This window comes from Epargyreus clarus, unplaced genomic scaffold (assembly GCF_041222505.1).
Source record: "Epargyreus clarus isolate Ecla_fem2 unplaced genomic scaffold, WU_Ecla_fem_2.2 ptg000010l, whole genome shotgun sequence".
NCBI lineage: Eukaryota > Metazoa > Arthropoda > Insecta > Lepidoptera > Hesperiidae > Epargyreus > Epargyreus clarus.
The window spans coordinates 4,537,715-4,562,259 of record NW_027332218.1 but is presented as its reverse complement, the minus strand read 5'-3'; the positions used below and the strand labels follow the sequence as shown (position 1 = coordinate 4,562,259).

The 24,545-nt window shown below is 33.9% G+C and overlaps 3 protein-coding genes across 16 annotated transcripts in view; all 3 read left to right on the top strand.

The window, feature by feature from the left end:
• Positions 1-24,545, top strand: part of pyd (zonula occludens-like protein polychaetoid) — a 157,725-nt gene that overhangs the window by 104,418 nt on the left and 28,762 nt on the right. The window contains exon 1 of one of the 14 annotated variants that reach the window (XM_073077161.1): positions 12,054-12,246. The exons of the other annotated variants lie outside the window; for them this stretch is intronic. Within the exon in view, the coding sequence (XP_072933262.1) occupies positions 12,196-12,246 (51 nt within the window). The 5' untranslated portion in view covers positions 12,054-12,195. Of the gene's footprint in view, positions 1-12,053; positions 12,247-24,545 lie in introns of those variants that run through there. 14 annotated transcript variants of the gene reach the window in all.
• On the top strand, positions 4,793-6,633 carry LOC140745360 (uncharacterized). Its single transcript, XM_073077150.1, has 2 exons — positions 4,793-5,160; positions 5,611-6,633. Exons 1-2 carry the CDS (start codon positions 4,881-4,883, stop codon positions 6,594-6,596), a joined length of 1,266 nt encoding a protein of 421 aa, XP_072933251.1. The 5' UTR covers positions 4,793-4,880; the 3' UTR covers positions 6,597-6,633.
• On the top strand, positions 7,251-8,796 carry LOC140745359 (uncharacterized). The gene has a single exon (XM_073077148.1). The coding sequence runs from the start codon at positions 7,636-7,638 to the stop codon at positions 8,452-8,454; it is 819 nt and encodes a 272-aa protein (XP_072933249.1). The 5' UTR covers positions 7,251-7,635; the 3' UTR covers positions 8,455-8,796.

The window sequence follows — 24,545 nt, the reverse complement described above, 5'->3', positions numbered from 1 at the left end:
AAATGTATTTTCTCTTCCCGCGGTAGTCGCACTGAATAATTAGTTACTGAGTACCAACACTTGTTTTCTCGGGAACGATCCCAAAGCAGCTTTCTTTACGGATTAGGGCTGTCTAGTTTATGTTACTACGTATTATTTAATATGGTATTAAGTATCATCCCGCTAAAAGTACCCAATACATAAATAAGATTAAGTCGATTATTATCTTGCCTTTAGTAATATGTAAATGAATATGTATTTGTTTTATTTTCTGTGTCAGTATTGTAAAGGATTTGTTATAAAGAGTATTGTTTATGAAGTACTTAATCCACATAACTAAGATTTTGGAGTCCACCCTTTTAAATTTTGGATGTAGCCCACAAAAATTAAAATAATCTTTTGAAAAACAATAAAGATCGATTTTTTATCGCTTTTGATCGATATATCGATCGATCGTACGATATCGACTTTGGCAGCTATTATTTTTTTTAATACGTATGGGCGTAATTGAAAGTCTTTTTTACCTATAATATTTTTTAATTCGTCTATTTCATAGATAAGTAAAGATACTTCGCCGCCTTGAAATTGAATGAAGCCACAAACGGCTTATTAGTAGGTTCTTTTTTTGTATTCTTGACAAATAAAATTTTTAGAGAAAATTTACGAATAAATAACTAATACTGCACAATTTACATAATAAATAAATAATTATTTCAAATATTTTAGGGATATTTTAGCACGGAGACGTGGCAAAACTTTTTACGCAACTATTTCAATTCTCAAAACTGGGTACATTTTCTTGTTAGGCTTAGGAGTGAGTAATCTTTACTAACCTATGTTTCACGTCTAAATAATTTTGTCATCTAGCAACCCTGTATGCCCCAACGGATTGCACAGTCAATGGAACCCGTAAAGCCATCTATGGCGCCCTCTGTAAGCTATACCATTAATTGATTGAGTGTCAGTGAACTTGGTTTCTTGCTCATTAGATATGTTTCGGTAATAAACATTGTTGCATCAATTCATACGATTCTTTTTCTCGTGGATTTCATTAAGGGACCTAATGTATTCCCTTAAAGTATTCATATTTTTTTGAATTTATATACGATTGTTTTACGTAAGACTTCACGACAATTGAACTTATTTTAAGTACTTACGTGTTTTATATTACAAAGTAATACTAATCCTGCAAAAAATAACCACACACTCGGGATATTAAAATTATTACAACCTTTCTTACTTAAGTACTAGGTACCTCCCACGGCTCACATATAATTAAGGATTAAATTTGTAAGCCACTCACAGCAGGATAAGCGAATGTAACTAAAATGTTTAATAACTAACAACGATGTTATTCAAAAATAAATAAATTAGATTTGATTCACTTATCTTTTTCTACAACTGGGAAAGGCCTACAGTACATACTGTGTATATACTGTGGAGTAGATACCTTTTCCAATATTAGATATATTCTATGCAGATTTGAAAAGGAACCTAGGAAAAAGGAACCTAAGGAACTAACCCTCACCGGGTTAGTAAACAGCCCGCATCGGATGTTTTCACTTCTGCCTACCACCCTCTTTTAAAAATATCATAGTAGTTCAGGAAAGTTTTATTTCCTCCTTAAAACAGTAAAATATTCGTCATACACAGTTGAACAAACTTAAATCATTGCATAAAACCAACTGAAATTGTCATATCTTGTTTTAAAATTTAAATTTCCTACAAGTAAAAGTATGATTAAATTAATATTGTTTTAAGAGATGGTAGTAACCCCCAGGTTATTATACCTTTGACAAGGTTTTACGGCTGCTCTCCTATATCCAACAATCGGGACCAACGGCTTAACTATCTTCGAAGCACGGATGCTCCGAAGCCCCAACGCACGTTTTAGATATTATACTTTAATTCAAACGCAATGGTTTAAATATTTTCAATGTTAATATTATTTGACAGTTTTATATCCCATCTTTTTTTATACTTTAAACATAGATTAATAAAGATTACTCACTCCTAACAAGAAAATGTACCCAGTTTGGAAAAATTGAAATAGTTGCGTAAAAAAGTTTTGCCACGTCTCCGTGCTAAAATGTCCCTAAAATATTTGAAATAATTATTTATTTATTATGTAAATTACGCAGTATTCGTTATTTATTCGTAAATTTTCTCTAAAAATGTTTTTTATTTGTCAAGAATTCAAAAAAAGAACTTACTAATAAGCCATTTGTGGCTTCATTCAATTTCAAGGCGGCGAAGTGTCTTTACTAATCTATGACTTTAAAGGAAAATATTATAATAATGGCAACACATTAATAGGCGATGCTCTATAGAATGTATAGTAAATAACGCATGAAGTATAAATAGCTCCTACGTATTCAAATCCACCCTCCATCCTTAATTAAGGAGTAAACTGCCCTTAGGGCATTCAAGGGACGCGCACTTTAGGTTACCACTACGGCCAATTAGTACCTAGATTTAATGTTTAAAGTCTTCTAATATTAAAAAAAAAACTTTAAGAAGAAAAGTTACGTATGTTTAAGTTTACTTTTCTGTGTATATCTAGTTTGTTATAACTCTGTATTCATATTATAGGTATTTCATTAATCTGTGGAAAATGCGTTCAAAGATTAGAAAATTCGAAATTCAAACTCTCTGTAGCAAAATCGTTCTGTTGACGAAGTGTCACTTTGCCACGTGATCTTAGATCATATTAATTAACGAGATGATCTAATCGACGCGACGGAGTGGAAAGCTCGCTGACTTTACATAATAATATTATTCCTTTGAAATTTTAAATGTGTCTTTTACTTTCTTCCGAACCGGTCCTGCTCGCACCTGGTGAACAACTTGAATAAACGCTTTGGGCCACATCTTATCTTGCGCATAATAAAGTGGGCTCAAACTTCTGCCTATAAAATTGATTAGTGTCTGCTTGTTGTCCTATTTTTGTACCATAGTCCCATGCCATCCCATCCCCGTCAAGAGCTCTGTTTCTTGAAATGTAACAGACACTTATTTTTTTACAGTGTCTATTGCGATTGCCATTATAACGACAAATATTAAAAAAAAGAGAGCTGAAAATATATAATATATGGGGCGGGGCCCCTATACAAAAATTCGGTATCTTTGCCTTTGCTACTAGTTCAAATTTAATAATGCTTGTTTATTTTAATCACCATTTCTGTGGAGCCACGTATAGAACGCTAAATTGTACCTTATACATTTACATTTTCAAATAATGACCAATATTTATGACGTATTTTATGACTTAAATTGATTTAAAACTAACCTTATCATTACTGAATTATTTATTACAACTAAAGATGCGATGAGGTCAATTTCCCATCACGACGGATTAAAAAAACATCATCACGATCCTCAAAATCGTGATGACCCAAAGAATACCGATGCGTTTATAAAATAAACATCGATGTTAAGACATAAATTTGAACGTGAAACCATTTTTACGTAAGATTTATTATAGTCATTTCGGATATTAGAATTCTATACTTACACAGGTAAATAGTAATTAGCAAACGATACTTGATACGTATTTTTACCCGGCTATGGAAGGTAATGTTTTTCGAATTTCTCATTCTTTGGCACATCAGGTGAACAGTTCTGCCTAATAACAACAGTGTTAGGCGCTGTTGTGTTCCGTTTTGAAGGGTGTGGTAAGAGAGACATTCTTTTCCGAGGCGTTCTAGCTTAGTCCTCAGGGGTAGCGGCGCATCTGTGGCCGACCTCAGATAGGAATATCTAATCCTATCTGGGATTGATTACAGATGTTCATGGGCGGCAGTAGCCACTTACTATCAGGTTGACTGCATGCTCGTCTGTTACTCCTATATTATAAAAAAATAGGTGAAACAGCGCAGTGGATTTTATCAAATGAGGCGTCATTGCAAATATCTAAACTGTAAGAAATAAAAATGCTATTTTAAAGCAGTACGAAATTGCTTGCCGCAATTTTCGGAATCTGACAGGAAGACATAAGGACCTTACTTCTATCTAACGTATGTATATAACATACCCAATGACTAACATATAAAAAAATCAGAGTTACGTATTACTCATTATATGATAATTTCGCCCATTAGTGGGCGTATCCAGACCTATCAAACAATACTACCTACTACTATCGATGAGCCAGACATGGGAGGTATGTAATACGATCGACTGTCGGTCATATCGTTCATCCAGAACCAGAACCGTGATAATGACGTCAATAGATATCTAAATCCACTGCCTAACTAATTTTACACCAATCTTAATAACCAATTTTACTATGTAATATTTTATTTAATTTCTTTATATAATGCATTCATGGTGTAGGTACTTTATCTAACTGAAGATTTTTTTCTGTGGTTAGGTGCTATGGATTCACAAAAATTAAGAACACGGAAACTTGGAACAAATATCTAAATCTACTCTCATGATATCTGTCTGACTCGTTTCGAACCCAGAACCCATTGCGTGTCAGATTGGCATGGTAACCGCTCCGCTACGTGTGTCGAAAAATAATACGATATCGTTAAGTGAATATAAGTTTAAAAATGATACATAATATAATAATACGCCATTCGTTATAATTATAAGCATGATACCATAAGAAATAACAAAGGGATTTTTTAATCTAGTCAGCGTCATAATTTTATTTAATATATATAGATAAAATTTGTAACTCCTACAATCCGAACGCACTTGGACGAGATCAGCGAAACTCCAAGCCGGTTGAGCAAGGCGGCAACGTAACAACATCCAATGAGCGACGTGTTTTCCAGCGCTAACTTCACGTTGACATGACGTAATGTTGGTGCGCTTGGATACACTTCGTCCATTTTGACAAGTGTTTAATGAACACGTTGTAGTGATATATTTTAACTATTTAATACGTAAAAATGGCTATGTTAGCTGAACCTCGGCGTAAACAGAAAGTAATTAACTTGCGTGCTAAAAACAATGCATGGAGTGATGATAATACCAAATTTGGGCAGCGAATGTTAGAAAAAATGGGATGGAAATCCGGCAAGGGGTTAGGAGCCAATGAAAATGGAATTACCGAGCATGTTGTGGCCAGATACAAGAATGATGAGAAAGGCCTAGGATTCGAGGATAAGAACGATCAATGGACCAAACACGAGGATGATTTTAACGCCCTTCTAGCTAATTTATCCAATGGTAAGTACTTAACCTTAGCGGTATAATTTTTGCATTTTAATAATAAAAAAATGTAATTGGGCCGTTTATAGTAATTGCATTGCAATATCTGTTTATTTTCCTACGTTAGATTTGGTGTTCGATATTCAAGGGCACTCGTCAAATGCATAATTTAACAATGTTTATTATTCTTAATTACATTTACACCATTACATAATATAACATAAACAAACTAATAATAATAGCAGTTTTTAGTGTGATTGCAATGTTGTATTTTTTATTTAAATAGTTGTAAAGCAACTACATTTAAATATGGCATTTCAACTTACTTAGGGATATCATCTAATTATGAATCAGACTATATGTACGACTTTCAATACAATCCCACTTATATAGAGTTATTAGGATCATGTTGCCTATAAACTCATGTTACTGTTAACAAGATATTTAACAATATATTAATTTTTACAGCAAGCGATAATACTGAAAACCTACATAGCGGAGTGTCATTAGAAGTTAAATCCAAGAAAAGCAAGGCTAGAATACATTATCACAAGTTTACCCGAGGGAAAGACATATCCCGCTACAGTGAGAAAGACTTAGCCAATATATTCGGAAAGAAGACTTTTAAGGACACACAGCAGGTTGCAGAGCCTGTAAAGGAGGATTTAAAGACAACAGAACAGATATTTACTGAAAAAGGCAGTATGGAAGACTACTTTAAAAATAAATTGGCTGCGTTTAAGTCTAAAAATAAAAATGTTTCAAATGTCGATGATAATGATTATGATGAGCCTGGTTATGCCTTCCAGGGATTCGCACAAAATGCAGATGATGAAATAGCTCATGAATCGGAAACTACTAATGGGTTTGGATATAATTCACAAAATAAAGAGAGCAATGAAAACTGTGTGGACAACTTAGAATCTGAATCAGTAAAAGTAAAAAAGAAAAAGAAGAAATCAAAAAAATCTGACAATGGAGAGCCTTCTGAAAATAATTGTAATAATGACCCTGAAAATGACACACAAAATGAGCCACAAACTTCCGATCAAAATGAAGAGTGTACTAACAAAATCAAGAAGAAGAAGAAATCAAAAGATAAACTCAATGTTGATGTATCAGAAGAGGTAACAAATGGATGTGATGATTTGGAACACAATATAGCTGATATTGACCAAATTATTAAGAAAAATAAAAAATCGAAAAAGAAACATGTGGATACTGATTTAACAGAAAATTCATGTATAGAAGAAGACTTAAAAAAATTAAGCAAGAAAAAGAAAAAATCAAAAATTAAGGAGCAGAATGATGATATTGTCTATAATGGTTGTCAAGAAGAAAATGTAGAACTTAAAAATTCTAAAAGGAAGTATAAACTTGGCAATGAGGATGCCACAGAAAGTATGACAGAAGTGCCTAAGAAAAAAAATAAGAAACGCAAAAAAGAATTATGATATAAACATTATAATAAATTATTACTACAACAATGTATTTTTTTTATTCAAAGTATTTAATTTTCTACCATCATTGAAATATAAAATTCATTTATTACGTGTATCTATCGTCGCTTTCTAAATAATCCCCAAAAATAGATACAGGCCTAATAAAATTAAAAATGGTAATTTTCTAAATAAAATATTAAAAAACAACCAAAAAGTATCTTCCTCGTAATGTGAAACATTTAAAAGCAGTACAAAATTATTCATGCACGTGTTTGGTCCGTGTATCCGAACGTACGTAGTGAAGTTCGAAGTAATGATGTGCCGAGTCGGCCATTATTGGTATTCGAGTACTTTAGTACTCATATAAAAAAGAATCGAGTCAGTACTCGAGTCCAAAGTATTCACAAAGTACTCGAGTACTTTGCACAACATACAGTCCAATAGCACGGAAGAGCAAAAAAAAAAAAAACGCCACTCACTACACAAAATTAAACAAGTTTTTACTTGTACGAGTAGTAGTTGTACTGACGATACTCGTACACGAGTATCGTCAGTATTCGAGTATTACTGGTACTCGAGTATCACTATTGGTACTCGAGTATGCGAGTTTATGTAAGTACTCGAGTACTGACTCGAGTCGACCTGACTCGGCACATCTCTAGTTCGAAGTTGACAGTCCTGTTGAGCGGCGGCCATGTTGTTTTACTCAGTAACCTTCAAACTAAGTCTTTGGTTGGAAGTGTTTTATGCGTTGGATTTCTTTATTTGACATAAATAGTTCCTTGTGATTCGAATTATAATTATTGTAATGCAATTTGTGAATGAATTAGTGGTGAAACAATACTTATTCACTGAAAACTGAAGATTGCTATTGAGTTGTCATAAACACGTGTTGTGTATTTTTGTTATTGAGTCAAAATAGTGGATGAAACACAAGTATTAAATAACTTTGGAAAAATATTGCAGTAAAGAGGCAAGGATACTAAAAATTCAATATTTCCTGATAAGTTTTTATTAGTTATTGCAACAGTAATCAGCTACAATTTCGGAAATGGTTGTACAGGAAGAAGACGAAGCGCCTGCTGAGGCAATGACATCAAAACGTTCAAAATATGTTGTCGTTAAGAACCATGTTCGTGAAATATTACCTGAGAATCAAGACAGTGAGACACTTGATGATAATGAAGTAGCTGAGAAGTCTAAAGTGAAAAATAAGAAGTTAAAAAAGAAAAGAAAATCCCAACAAGCATTGGAGCCTAATTCAGAGGATCCATGCATCAGTAAAACTGATTTGGATGACTTAAAACATATGTATAATAAATGTAAAGCACTTTTATTAAAAATGGAAGATAAATATGGGCATTTACTTGACCTTGAAGACTGTAGTAAGGCTAAAAGACGTAAATATACGACCGAAGAGTCTGGTAGTGAAGATTGCAGCTGTTCGTTAGTTAAGAAAATTATATTTGATGAAAATGGTCAACAGATAGAAAAACAATGTCAGTTGGAAAATCACATTTGTCCAAAAAAGAAAATGAATAATTATAATATCAATAATCAATATACTAACTTGCCGTTAAAAGCTCCGACGGTACAAGTAGATTATGATACGATAAATGTAAATCTACCAGAGACTGTGACGGAACTTGAGAATGTTCTCAAAGATCCAAACATCAACCGTATTCATAGAAAAATGGTTATCGATAAGATTTATTTAATTAGACAAGAGTATATGAATGAAATAAGATATGAAAGAGACTCAATAATTAAACAATTGAAAGAAAATCCGGATGAGCTATTAGATTTTAAGGGCACAAATATATCGTCATTGCCAGGTTATCCAACAAAACCAATAGAAAAATCAGTATAGTATCAAATACTGAACATTCAATATGTTTTGGGTTACTTCACTATATAAAAACTGTCCTTCAGTCTAGTATTCTTACAATATATTAATTTTTTGTATTTCAATGTCGTTGAAAAATAAATCTACCGAATTATGGTTATGCAATACATAATATTTCTGGTAACAACTATTCACTCCTACATTGCAAATATTGGAACTCTTGTATGTGCCGATTAGCATAATATAGAAGTTAGTTGTTTTAACTATAATTTCGTTTAAAGTTTATAAATAAACTACTAGTATAGTAGGCATTAAGTCTTAATCATATAAACTTTCCCTATAAACATTTATTTTTATGTATTATTTTTTACTAAATTTGTTTGATATTTTTGTTTTTTTCATTCTTATGCTATGATCAACTGCATTATCTTTCATTTGGGCTCGAACACAAAACTGCGATGCGACGCGATGCGAATTCGCAACGCAGAAAATTGCGATGCGAATTGGTGCGATGCGATATCGTGCGGCGTAACGTCTCTCAGGGTGACCAACAACAACAACCACTGTGCGATGCGAATCAATTCGCAAGTTCTTGCGATGCGTCGAGGGAGCTCGCAGATTTTTGCGATGCGACGTCGCATCGCAGTTTTGTGTACGAACCCTAAGTCATATTAACTGAATAAAGTTGCTATGTGTACTGTGTGTATGAGTGAGAACAATAAGGTAATTTTCAACATATGTTAAAGTGATAACTATAATTTTTATTGTAACTGATTGCCTATGAAAATGAACACTTCCTTATTTATACCTATTGGATATTACTGAATAAAACTATGATATAAGTAATTATTAGTTTGTTTATCATTACCCATATTTAACATCTCAAAATAACTCATTATTGGAAATCGGACATCCATATCAATATACTTAAATGATTTGACCTGTTTTTTGGTGTTTATATTAGCAAGCAAACAATTTTAATATTATTCTCAATTACAAATAAAAAATGTAATAAATTTGAAAAACAAATATTGTGAACTTTACATAAGATTTGAAATAGAATCGTAGAATCTTGGATTTGATCCTAAATCAGTATTTCAAACAGAAATTTGTATCTATGACAGTGTCGCTTATACCTCAAGACACTGAACTCTTCATCTTAGATTCTGATAGAGCAAGTATTTCGTTTTCGCTACTAGGTTCTGGTATGAAGGATATGGCCGACCGACATACCTAAATTACTGACATTAATGAAGTCAAGTGGAATATATTACATGGGCAGATGCTTTCTATACATTGTTTACATACTACTTGATACATACTATACATTGTTTGAAGTTTTAGTTTAAATATGTAAATAACTTGATATAAAAACGATTTTCTTTGCTTATAGTCCAAAACTATGATTTTGTGTGTCGTCGTTTTGATGGACAAACAAAACTGAGTTTACAAACACCCAATTACTGAACAGAAATTTGAACTCCTCATTAAGAATTAGATATCTGCTTAACCGGGATTGACTCCTGAACTCTGTGTGTAACACCGTTATGGTACTTCGCCGCGCGGGTCATCCGTCGTGACTTTCCGCAACTTGTCAAGAGATGGCGCTGTCAGTGTGAATCACACTATCAAACTTTTGTAAACTTCTTGCTTTACACAATAAGCTCTGAATTGACACTACTGGACGACCGCTTCCCAGACAAAAATAACAGTACAACATCAGAATTAAGAACATCAGCAGGTGTTATATGCAAATATCTTTACGATCGGCATCGAGAATAGTCATTTTGACCGCGCATACCCAAGTACAGTGTAAACTCCATGTAACGTCACTCGATTTAACGACAAACTCTCTAATGCGTCGAAAACAATTGGCTTAGTTGGTTTAGGTTGTATTCCATACAATGATACACTCTACATAGCATTACACCCACTCTCAATAACGACCACAATTAAACAAAAAGTACCTTTTAAGTTGCTAAAATTAGTAAAAACTGCGCACCTGTGTACGTTCTTTTGTCGCTTTATTATCTTAGCCCGCAATAAACTCGTCTGTCGGCATCATGCATACGAAACTTTCTAAGAAATTCGTTCTTTTGTTTACAAATTGGATTGCTTGCACAAAATATTGGAAAATTACTTCCTTTGTCACCAAGATGCCTCAATATCAGAAGATATGAATAAAATAATTTAAAAAATACAACAAAATTACTGGTGCAGCAAAAGACGTCAGACAAAAATAACAGACTACACGCAATAGCGTTCAAATAAGATTCTTTTTTATGTACATAACTACTAACACTAGACTGAAATAAACTTTTTCTTTTTCTAATTCTGATTTTTCTTCTCTCCATTTAACGACCACTCTCTATAACGCCATAAAATGCACAGTCCCTTCAGTGCCGTTATATAGAGTTTACACTGTATTTCAAATACCGCAAACGCGAAATATAGAGATAGAATGTCCATTGTCGTCTGTTAGTGGCGAGCCATAATAACATGCGTGAAATGATATCGTTGTAACCTACACCTTAATATATGCCTGTAAAAGCTCATTGTTCTTGTGGAACCTAATTGGGTATAGTTTTTGTAGGCGTAGGTATTGAATTGCAAGCTGAATAATGATGTGGCCGCATACCGTGTGTGCGTACGCGACTACTTTGTCAAATGATTTGTGGAATTCGGGTTAAATGAGCAGTGACACTGTGATCGACATTTGTATAGTAATATTTATATTAAGAAGCTAAGAGGCATTTGTATAATAAAGGAATCTAATAATATTATTTACTATATAATTTAATAAATAATGAAAGCTTTGGTATTCTAGTAGAATGAATTTCGACTTTTAAGTAAAGGGTACGGGGTTGAAATCCTGAGCGCGTAATTGTGATTTTTGAAGTTATGTGCGCATTACAAAGTAATTAATACATGCTTTAACGAAGGAAAACATGTGGAAAAACCTCTGTCGAGCCAGAGTTCTTTATAAAAAGTTTACTAAGTTATATAAAAAAATATCTAAGGTGTGTGAAGTCTACCAATCCGCACTTGACCATCATGGTGAACTATGGCCTGAAGCCTCTCCCATTTTCAGAGACCCATGCCCTGATGTGACTCAGTAATTGGTCGACTATAGTTACATTAACTGCTGTAAATGGTTCCTTACGTTGGTACTTCTAAGCATTCGAGGTAATCCGAGGAATCGAAAGAAAATTTTATAGTTAAGAAAGTACCTAAGCAAGTTACCTAGAAGCGTAAATTTTATCAATAGCCTCGTTGTTATGGTACATTCACATGTTCACCGAAACGGTACGGAATGTATTAGGGCATGTTTACCATCCGCTAACTTGTAGGTAAACAGAACGGTCATTTGAGTTTCGTACGTAATAACCGACCAGTTTGAGAAACCGTATTCATTAAAGAAATTAGTACGATTCGTGGCAGTTTGAACTCGGTCTTGTAGTGTTTAATGCCTTGGAGGTTCTATAATCTCATATGGCGCGAGGCGGCGTCATCGGCGGACGCCTACGATAGAGCCTTCGGAAAAATATTTGAATATTTTATTTAAAATAAATTATAAAGTGTATAACTTTATATTCTGTTTGTATTCCTTTACAATTTAAATACTTATGGTATTGAGTGAATAAGTGAGTGTTTAAAATTGGTTCTATATTCAAAGTGACGTGAATTATCGTGATTTATTTCAAAAAATGAACACATAGTGCTGGAAGTTTTTAATTATACACTGGTTAAAATTCTTTGTGCCAAATGAACTTTTATACGATGAAATTGGATAATTTTGGATTTGAAAAATTAAGGGTGTGTAAATTACTTTTACCTATATTTAAACCGGTAATGCACTTACATATCTATTTACCATTTAATAATATATACAAGTAAGTGTACATGCACACTATTTTTTTTTCATCGCAAGGTAGTGGTAATCATAATTCTTTCTTAGCGCTGTAGCTCCTAGGTTCAAATATTAATGCAGGCCACCTCTGAATTATCAAGAATATGTGCTTTTTAAAAATATTATTACTTTCTTTATCAGTGTCGTAGATAAATCTACTTGCCTGAGAGTACGTTATATATGTTCTAAAAAGTGTGCGAAGTGAACCACTCTGCACTTGGCTACCGTGGCGACCCCGTGCCCAGAATGGCCAGAATAGGGACAGTTATATGCTCATCATGATGATAATGTTTTTGAGATATATGAAAAGGAATTTATGTGTGTATGTATCTCTAGAATGCTGTTTATCTTTGCCAGCATTTTCTTATTTTAGCCATTATATCACAAACTGATTATTTTTATTACATTTGACATTACAAAAAAAAAATCTTTTTTAATATTTGATATGGTAACACTAACGCTAATGTTATGTTATAAACTCATAACATACTGCGAAGCAACAGTTGTTAATTTGGGGACTTCATTATTTTTTACTTAAACCAAAACACCTTGCTGATTAGCATTAATTTAACCAAGTAATGAATACGTGCGGCCTTGATCGATCATTTTTTCGTTTGGATGCCATTCGATTATTTTAATATGTACATACCAATATGCTTGAAAATAATGTGTCTCACATGACAACAATAATCGAATAAACGAAAAGTTTTTGCTAAGTAGGATGTATGAGTTGTATGACGACAGGAGAGACTCCATATTTTAGTATTACATTTTGATCTATGGTTCAATCGTCATCACGAAGTAGCATCACAAAGTTAAAGTATAAATATGTTTATTTATAATCGGAAGTCGCAGCAAAAGCTTATACTAATTTGTTATTTCATATGACTCACCGGAAAGCAACGCCATTAAGTTTTTATTCCTTAGGATGTATTGACAAGTCGATGCATGTTTGTTTTTGGCGCCTTGAACGCCCCGATATTATCTTGTCAATGGCCGGATGTGGCAATAGACAAATTAATAAATCTACCGATTGACAACTTATAATTGAAACAAAAACTAAATTAAGATATTAAAAATTATTAAAAAACAAAACATTTTTATGAGTAATGAATCCTATTTTATAAGCGTTTAAACAATTTCAGTTTGTTCCGGATTGTTCTGGAGTTAAATGAATATAAAAATGTGTATTAAAAAGTTCATAGTTAGTACTTTCTTAAAAAGGGAGTACCCAAAGGTAGCGGACCATTTCTTTAGACCGTAATGTTTATAAATAGGTATTTATTACATAAAACTTTACTATGTAAATTCCGTACCTTTAATAAACTCATACCATAAATTGTAGTAGACATAGCTTTCAAAAGTCGAAAAGAACGTGTGTAGTTAAAGTTACTTAGTAACTATTTATAAATCTGTGGTTGAAGTCAGCAAAATAGTACCCTCCGAGTATAGACGAGAAAAGAAAATTCTTTATTTGTTTTTCACCGACAAGTTTACAACCTAAATATGACCGGACTGTCCCCATTAATGCACCTAATCACTACGTTAAAACACCTCATATTTTAATATTTCTCTCTGCGTTTCTACCAAAAACAGGAAACTTACTCCTCTTTGGTGGCTTTCAGAACCACGAAGAGTTTCATTGGCTACATTACTAATCTATGGGCTACATTTAACTAAGTCAAAATCAAAATTTACAAACTTACTATTTGAGTCTTAATCTACCTTTTTAGTGCAAGGGTTACATTTTAATATAATTGGTATGTCTAGCACACTGCAAATAACTATGAATAAATTACCTATAACAATACTAACAAGGTCTTGAAATATGTTGTAATTGTAGACTAACATAAATTCGAAATACGACAGTTCATTTCATTTTACTGTAGAATGTCTAACAATTATTTCAAATGTATGTATTTTGATAGGTTTCACTCAGTCTGTGTTACACTAAGTCTATAATATATGTAAATAGGTTTAGTAACAAGACAATTATTATAAAAACAAAAAAATCGGACAGCTTAAAAATATAATCTATGCATAGATTAGTAAAGATATTCCCCGCCTTGAAATTGAATGAAGCCACAAACGGCTTATTAGTAAGTTCTTTTTTTTAATTCTTGACAAATAAAAACATTTTAGAGAAAATTTACGAATAAATAACTAATATTGCGTAATTTACATAATAAATAAACAATTATTTCAAATATTTAAGGACATTTTAGCACGGAGACGTGGCAAAACTTTTTTACGCAACTATTTCAATTCTCAAAACTGGGTACATTTTCTTGTTAGGAGTAATCTTTACTAATCTATGAATCTATGCTTAAATATAACTTCCACAATTTAGACGAATCCAACGACAATTCTTATGTTAAAATACGTAAATTCGATTAAGCTGCAGGGAACGCCAAACAATCGAAACGTGCAAAATCGTATTTTGCTTAAATTTTCAACAATGATTAAGGACGAATTTCGACCACCGGGCAAACACTATACTACTTAACCACGCCCAATCAATTTGCATGACAATTAGATCTAGATTAGTTGCCATTAACATAACAATTAGTACTCAAAAACAGAGCCTAATTGCGTAATATTTATGGCTATCGGCATGACTTTCGCTTTGGTATTTCCCACTTGCAATCCAGTTGCAAATGTCAAAGCTCAGAGTCTAATTACCACACTCAAATAGGAATAGATATCATACTGAAGTGTAAAGTCCCTTATGGATTATCTGTGCAATTGATATCTGTCTAGCTAACGTTTGTGTAATTTATTAATTTTGTTTTAATTGCAATTTGTCAATATTTATCTGAAGACTGCACTTCATAAAGGAAGGATAGAATCTTTATATATATATTTCTTATGTGCGTGTGTATGTCACTGAACTCCTCCTAAACGACTGGACTGATTTTGATGAAATTTGTTGTGTTTGTTCAAGGGGACTTGAGAATGGTTTAGATTCACAATTTAGTCCGTGGGAAAAGGTTTTTTTAATTAATTTTTAATTCGTAAGTAGTTATAGAATCGGAAACTATGCATTTTATCAAGTGATGATCTTTAGCAAAGTTGTTGTCCAAGAGTCCACGAGGGTTTGGGAGCTGGTAAGACCAATTTTCGACAGATGGCACCATTGTCATTCCAATGAAGGTAAAGATTTTCCGTTTTATGTATGTCATATTATTTCTTTAAAATGCGGGCGACGCCGCGGGCACCACTAGTGTAGTATATATTTAATGGAATCCATTTTATTTAATCCACCGTTTCCCATAGGTGCACTGTATGCTAGTTTTTTACTACTATATTAAAAATATTTAAACAACTAAAAACAAAGCTTTTATAGTTAATCAAATTAAAAAGTGATAATTGTTGCAAATCTATCAAGCAGCAACTTTGCAATGAACTTTCTCTAAGGCGTTCGAACAATGCCACGAAAATCGTTAATTATGATGATCCTGACAAGGACAAAGGGACAAAATAATTGAAAATCGTGAATTGTCATCGGTTCTTGATAACTGGTTAAATTTTTGAATTAAACTAACCGTTCTAAGTGGGTAAAAATCGAGATTAAATATTCCGTTATACATACATACAGGTCAATCTAATAAAATCGTGGTTCAAGCAAAAAAAAAATGGGCACTCACCAATTTACAAATATACACAACAGGTGGTATTGCTTCCGATGTAATCTGTTTACACCATAGATTAATAAAGATTACTCACTCCTAACAAGAAAATGTACCCAGTTTTGAGAATTGAAATAGTTTCGTAAAAAAGTTTTGCCACGTCTCCGTGCTAAAATGTCCCTGAAATATTTGAAATAATTATTTATTTATTATGTAAATTACGCAGTATTCGTTATTTATTCGTAAATTTTCTCTAAAAATGTTTTTATTTGTCAAGAATTCAAAAAAAGAACTCACTAATAAGCCGTTTGTGGCTTCATTCAATTTCAAGGCGGCGAAGTATCTTTACTAATCTATGGTGAAACATGAAAAAAACAGATGTCGCTGTACCAAAACTGAAACACGGTGACGATGTTACGATGGGAGTACTATAAGAGGGAAGGCTAAGAGTTCCTGTTGCCTATCGGTGGCTGTGCTTACTAACAAAGCACAGGGAGAAGTTGTGTTACGTACTACGTAAATACAAATTTTTGACGAGGACGTTTCTGGCGTCCTTTATAAATGTGGCGGTGGTGCCGCCGGAGTCGTACTACAAAGGGTTCTACCACCGCGACTTACCTACGCGGCACCGGCATGGTACGCGTTAGGTAACGAGACGAATTTAATAGTGTCATTATTCCGTTTGGTACAAATGCACCAGACGAGTTAAAAATCTCAAGCATACTTAATCTAGATTAAAGTAATCATATTCACTTTTACTTACTTACGTGTAAAGAAAGCGAATTTTTTAACTAAACAAGCGATTAACAGTTCATCGAAACGTATTTAGTTAACTTTAATCTCGTAGATCGAATTAATTAATGTTTATCTAATCCAGTGTTTCTCAAAGTGAGATACACTCCCACCCTTGCGGTCGCTGGACAGATATTAAGGTAATTAGGTAGGTATTGAAGTATATGGGGTCGTTCAATTTTGAATTTTCGTTTATCGCTTTCCGGGTCGCGAAATTAGGTCCTTTTTTTGTCGATCTATTCCAAAGGAGAGGAAGAAGGGTCTAATTGGGTCTAAGAGTGGATGGTAGATGATATAAGTTTGAGAACCTCTGATCTAATCACATAAGAATGCGCATCTCATTGGGGGCTGCATGCAGCTGCAATTACCTAGTCATTCGTAACATTGTTGAATTAGTTAACATCTCTTTAGAAACTACCATTACCATTAAGAAAGTAGGTTTGTGCAGTAACACTTGTCTACCTTATAATATAGAGGCTGCACATTATGATAACAAAGAAGTTTTTTATTATCAGGAGGCACGGCAGTGCCTCCGCCAAGTCGAGCCTAATAGATTTAAATGTCTATTTATTATTTTATTGTGGATTTTGTTTTTTTAGTTGGATTGTCAAAAGCTCTATAGTTAACAGTTACAGAGTTCGTATCCATTGTGTGTTTGTGATGATTTGTTTCGCTATTTTGATTTTCATATTGTCACTTAAAAAAAAAACTGACGCTATAACTACGAAATGTAGCTAGCGAAAGCAATCTCTAAGCTTTTAATAAGGTATACATAATCTGTAATATTATAGAATACACCACGTATTGTATTGTATAATATTACATATTGTGTTACATTATGTATAAGTATAAATAATGTGTTTAATATTATTTTATTATTAAAGTTATATTTGTGAGAAAATTTAGTTCGTAAACTATAAAAAACTTCGATCAAAGATTATATTTACAAAAGTTACACCATACATAGATGTACCAAATTCCGATTATTAATATTCCTACTGCCAAATAAGGGCCCGTTACATCATTACCTGTTGTAAATTTAACGATTGAAAGATTATACTATTCAATATTGCCCAAATGTGGGATGTTCTTGCATAAATCGTAAGCGTGGGTGCTTGTTTATGGTACGTTATATAATCTGTGATATCTGACAATGCTTGGATCATATTACAAGACAATTACTGGCAATTGAGAATCGATTCACAACTTCTTGTTTGGATTACCTGTAATTGCTATAATCACTCTGTGGTTTTCGCTATTAAGGTTTGCGCACATATCAAGCATGCCAAATTGAAATGCATTACAATTTTACGTTAGTGCAATGCAAGTCTAAAGTTAGTATACGCTTTAAACACCTATTATACCACATTTTAAAGGTGATTTATATTTCCACGGTGATATTGCGATATACTGGTCATGCGTGTTTCGTCCATAACTATGTTCGCGCTTCCGACTTGTAATAAATGACGAAATAATAAACTGACAGTAATTAAATTTAAGACGAAATTGGTGCCAAAAATGAATTTACTTGCTTATGGGTTTCTATTAGCAGTTAGTATTTGTACGTATCTCAACAGTCTGGCTCACTTGTTTTACTTGCTGTAGTGATTTACAATGCACTTTTGTAAGTCTTCTGACTTACAAGTCGACCTTCTACTTGTTATTGTAAAGGCATCCCGTACTAATGCACTATATGTTAACCTTAACCTTTTACTTTAAAAATATGTACCGGTACATATTTTAGAGCAATTAATCAACGAATAAGGATACAGAAAGCAGTAATATGTATAATATAAATATAGTTTCTTTGCTTTAAGGCTCTGGTAGATCCTTAGTGGTTTGACTTCTAAGGCACCACACCCACACTTATTTCTGTCAAATTATCCATATGAAATCCACCTGTTGGTAATTGTTTGCCGCACATGGATATCTGTAATCGACCCCAGATAGGATTCTACTAAGTGAGTCGGCCACATAATCCAAGTTATTACATGTTAGAACTCAAACTTGAAATGCCTCGTATATTTAAAAAAAATGGATGTATTTTAAATAAAATTTATTCTAACGGCATTAAATATAAAATATTCAGTGTAAAAGCGTAAATAAAGCCGTCTATTGCATAAATCGTAATCTAACACAAGGTAACTTGCGGTTACTAAGTACCTAGTCCTTACTTTACAACGGACTTAGGTCATACATTTAAATAAGTTATCTTATTTATAGCTAGTTGGTCTACTGGAGGTTTGTGTACTGTATGTTTCGTATATAATTGAGGTAAATTCCCACATTGAGGTATTTTAGCGCACGATATTCGTTTTGTCACAATTTTCGCACAATTCCTAAAATTATTTTCGAATGCCAATTTCGAACGGGCTTCATTAAAATGACGGCTACTATAATCATGTCTCATATTTATTATCTGTGTCGTTAGTAGTTGATGCACCAAGAATAAATCTAAGGAAGGTGCTACAACCTTTTTGGAAACTGTAATTTTGTGATAATAGCAGTGTTAAGCGTATTGAAGGGTGTGAAAACGAAGATATACCTATTTGAGGCGTTGCATTGCAACTTACTGCTCAGGGGTAGCAACAAATCTACTACCCGAGATACGATTCTCATTTTATGTATCTAAGATTGAGTGATTGATGAAGTGCGGCACTTGACAACAGTAGACACTTATCATTAATAAAAAATATAAGGCAATTTCTTACAAGAAATTCTCAAGCCCAAAATCTAAAAAAGTGGCGTGCATCAGAAGAGACCTACACTCAGCAGTGGGTTATGAATGGTAGAGAAAGAAAGAAGAAGTCGATCGCAAACACACTGCTACCCCCGAAGACTTAAGTTGGAACGCCACTAAATAACCTATTTAAACTTCCAAATCTTACGTAACTTTCTTGGCTTCACAGTTATGTAACTCGAGTTCAAGATTGAATCAAATTAATGATGACATACGAACATCAATGTTGCATTAAATATGTATAAATAAACATCTATTTGTATTGTGGGTGTTACATGGAAATATACAGAATGTTGCATCGCCCACCTTTGGGCACGTGTGTATAGGTATTGCAATAAAAACGTGATGACATTGTATATTACATAAGTTTTTGTTGTTTCTGTAATAATTTGGGATTTTTCTTTTCCTCGGATAGCGATGGTTTGTGTTGATGATATAAATAATCTGTTTATCATGGCACCTATCAAAATTATATGTGTAATTTATGGAAATATCCCATTAAAATAATTAGCTGTTTCTGAGCGTAACCCAGGAAGTAAAATTAAGAAAATTGTTTCTTTTTATTAGATCTAATCTTGAGTTAATTTGCACAGAAAGTACCTATAGCTTTAATTTCAAAATCACTGATAAAAATATCCATTACATTTTGTTTGTACAGATACCACAGATACCACACTAAGTGCAAAATGCGTACAAAAGCGCGGCTAAAAATATTTGTTATCTGTTGCAATTGCGGTAATAACTTAGCATTTCAATTAACCGCTCTTGTCCGCTTGTCTGGTTCGCGATATTACTACGTATCGGATATCAACGAGCTTATTCACCTTTCGGCCTTTAAAGTCCTTGTGAATGCGTAATTATACTTGTCTCAATAAATAATTTAAGTCAAAATGGCGGCTTTTGTTTGTCTATCTCGCTTACGCATTATTGAGAACGAGGGAGAGGTAGGTATACTATATCGCAAATACAAGATTTCAACGCAAATATGAACATTTAATTTTATTAATTATATTTGTTTACTAAAATCGACATAAATTCTCAGCATTTTATAAAACGCAGTGTACTTATGACCTAACAATTGGCTGACGTTATAAAAATGCAGCAAAGATTTAAATAAAACCATAGACACAAACTAGAGTCATGTGTGGTCACCTGTAAATGTGACTTTTTATTTCTCTTAAATCTTTCCGTCTGACACATTCTGCGGACTGCTTTATTATTTTTAATTATTAAAAAAAACTTTACATATTTCTAAGAATATCGTATTACGTTCTTCGTAAAAAGTCCTCTACGTTTAGTCATTATATTTTAATTTTAATACATAAATAGTAAATAAATAATCAAATACGCAATGCGTTTGCAGAACAAGCCTAGATGACCTATTGTGGCACTTGTTATTGCGAGGAGTTAGTTTCCCACGCGGTCGCACCGCTCCGCCATGCTACACTCCTAGTACCTATCAGTGACAAGATCCTTTTGAATACTGTGGTTAACCGTTAGCAGTTAGTGTTTTGGATTACGTGTACGCTTAATTAGATGAAATTTAGGTCGTTTACATTTAAAAGTGATAACTAGTTGAAACTTGGTCTCTCAATCGTTGGATTCGAGGTTTGTTGTTATGTGCGCATTAGAAATTATTTATCACTTGCTATAGCGGTAGACACCTGAAAGTTCTTTAATAAAAGAAACTTAAGTTTTTTTTTTATAATATAGGAGTAGCAGACGAGCATGCAGTCCACCTGATGGTAAGTGGCTACTGCCGCCCATGGATGATTGTAATCAACCCTAAATAGGATTAGATATTCCTACCTGAGGTCGGCCACAGACGTCTCCGAAAAGTCTGTCTACCTCACCACACCCCTCAAACCGGAACACAGGAGCGCCTGACACTGTTGTTATTAGGTAGAAATAAGTTGTTAAGTAAGTTGTTAAGTAAGTTGTAAAAGGTGTGAAAAGTTTATAATAATTTGGGGTTACAGGTTTGAAGGGTGTGGAAAAAAGACGCGAGTTGTTCCTTAGTTCTCAGGCCCATCATTTCTGTAGCCTACTTTAGATTATATTTCAAGTCTATTTAGGATTCATTAGTCTCTGGACGACTGCGTATTCCTGTGTGCCACTTATGAGGGACACTATACGCGCTATTTAGTAGTTTTTGATACTCTCAATGGTTATTTAAACTAAATGAACACACACATGTCACATGAACCGGTGTGACCAGTCCGGAAGAGTTGCATCACGCTCCAAATACCCCATTCATTCAGGACCTTGTCTCCGTTACTTGTATATTGTTTTTCATATAACGGGAATTCATTCAATTTAGCAGCAATCTGTGGTTTGAAGTTTGTGTTAAGGATTTTCCGATGTCAGATCATTCAAGATTACATGCGATCTATGTGCCGATTTCTACTCTACTATACTATTGATCGTCAATAAATATAATGAATATGAATGGGGATTCGGCACGGGTTGCGTAAATGGGGGTATATCGATCGTCGTTCGACGTGGATCGATTCGATGGTTACGGGACAATAAAACGACAATCGATTATCGTCGAAGTCTAAAAATGTATTGAGAGCAGGACCTGTTCAGTAACGATAAAAATCAATTCTATTATCGATCGATAACATTGATAAACGATCTATCGCTTGGTGTGTGAGCGCCCTTAGTCGTTAACCTACTTCGAAGGTTTTCATACAAAGAGGTAAAGGAAAGTCTCCCTTTAAAACGTCCAAAATCGTTAAACTACTATTGTTCTATGGTAACAAATAGGACAGACTGCTTAACTTAACCAAACTTAACCTTCAACGGAGAGAAGCGCACATAACTAGCCACTGACTACTACCCATCCGACTCTTAACTCCGACGTTGCTTAACATTATAAATCAGTTGAGATGAACACAAGCCGCAGGGTTACGCTTCATGTATGTGTTAGTAACATTATAATAGTTTTAGTGCAATAGTGCGCTGTGCCAGTAGATACATAAAGATACCAGTTGGCCTACAACTAAGCCTTAGTTTCAATGATTGTAATCGTGATCGCTCCGACCGGTAATATGAGTTATCATTGCATTTATCGAAGTTAGCAAAGGAACATGTCAGTATAATTGTTGCTTTACTTAGGTATTTACTATTCGCAAAATAATTTGGGTATGCAATTATAAAAACATTTTTTTTGTAATAAAGTTGAAAGAGCAAACGAGCTTACAGTTCACCCAATGGTGGTGGCTTTAGTACATGGACATCTTTCATCAATCCCAGATAAGATTAGAGTCCTGCCTGAGGTCGTCCATGGATGGGTTGCTACCCGTAAAAAGTAAGTTAAAACTCCTCGGATAAGTAGGTATGCTTTACTATACCCATTCGAACACAGTAGCATTGTTATTAGGCAGAAAATGGGTGTGGCGGTGGTGGAATCGAACCACAAAAGATTGTACCACCTAAAAATTTTATAGATGTAATAGTGATAACTAAAACTATATAGGTACCTAATAATTGTGCATAATATTGACTCAGCTGAGAATAATAGGTAATTTCAATGTATACTTACGAGTAAATATCTTGAAATGGAATGGAATTCAGGAACACAAACGGCTTAGGCAGTTGTACACATGCATAACTAATCCAATTTTCTTACCGAGTGTCCTCTACGGAGCGATTCAATAGAGCAAGGCCAGTATGAGTAAACATAACATAATTTAATTTATTTCAATAACTGAAAATATTGAATAGTTGTACGGCAACGCCATGGCGGTCTGAGGAGAGATTCCAGGTTTGGTCCCGGGTCAGGCAAGCATTAAATCCAGAAGTTCGGTTGTTTTGGGTAACTATTTATCTACTTAAGAGCTTGTAGCATTCACAACATAATCATACTACATATAATGGTTATAGTTTAAAAACTAAAAAAACATGCAAAAATCGTACAAGGAAAATCGTTAATCCTGACAAGACAGATCCAGATAATTTTGAAAGTGGTAGAACCCTTTGTGCTTCGACTCCGGCGGCACCACCGCCACACCTATTTCTATCTAATAACAGCAGTGTTAGGCGCTGTTGTGTTCCGGTTTGAAGGGTGTGGTAAGGGAGACAGACTCTTCCGAGGCATTCCAGCTTAGTCTCCAGGGGTAGCGGCGCATCTGTGGCCGACCTTAGGTAGGAATATCTAATCCTATCTGGGGTTGATTGCAGATGTCTATGGGTGGCAGTAGCCACTTACCATCAGGTGGACTGCATGCTCGTCTGCTACTCCTATATTATAAAAAAAGACAAAATTATATTGGCCATCCGTTTCTAACAAGTATTCAAAATGTTAATTAATCAGACCGGAATTAGGTTTCTTAGATTAAGTAATGTTATAAGAATGCAATTAGATACACGAAATATGCGAAGCTGTGAATTGTTTTTGCGTATATTCGGACGCGATGTCCTCTAAATTAATCGACTTTACTTAATTCAATCGATAGATTAAGAGCAGTCGACATGTTTTAATTAACGAACAAATTGCAGAATTGCTAATTTTCATGTCTAAATATAGTATTAGATTAGGCATTACCACACACATGACTGTCAATATCAAGAATATAGATCGTGTGGGTAGATAGATATATTTAAATTTGCACCTCGGAAACATTTAATTCCTTCAAATAACAGTAGTGTATTATTGCTGTTGTGGTCTGAAGAACTCTAGCGGACTAATTGCGCAAGGGGCGGTCCGTCCCGGGCGAAAAGTCTCTGGCACATTTGAAATTTTGTGAAATCGAATCAACTTTTCACACTGGGGGCTTCCATTGTACTTTCTGTACAATTCGGCCTTCGAAAACTTTAGTCCGCTAGACTAAATGTAGCTTTTAATATAAGATTGCAAGTAGCAAACGAATATGTAGACTATCTGATGATAAGGCGGTTACTGCTGTGCATAGACATCAGTAATTAACTCCATATAGAAAATTGTACCTGAAGCTGAATACAGATGCGTTGCCAAGTATGAGGATTAAGATAGTCGCCTCATATGCCAGCCAGTATCCTTACCGTCCTAATCTACTTCAGG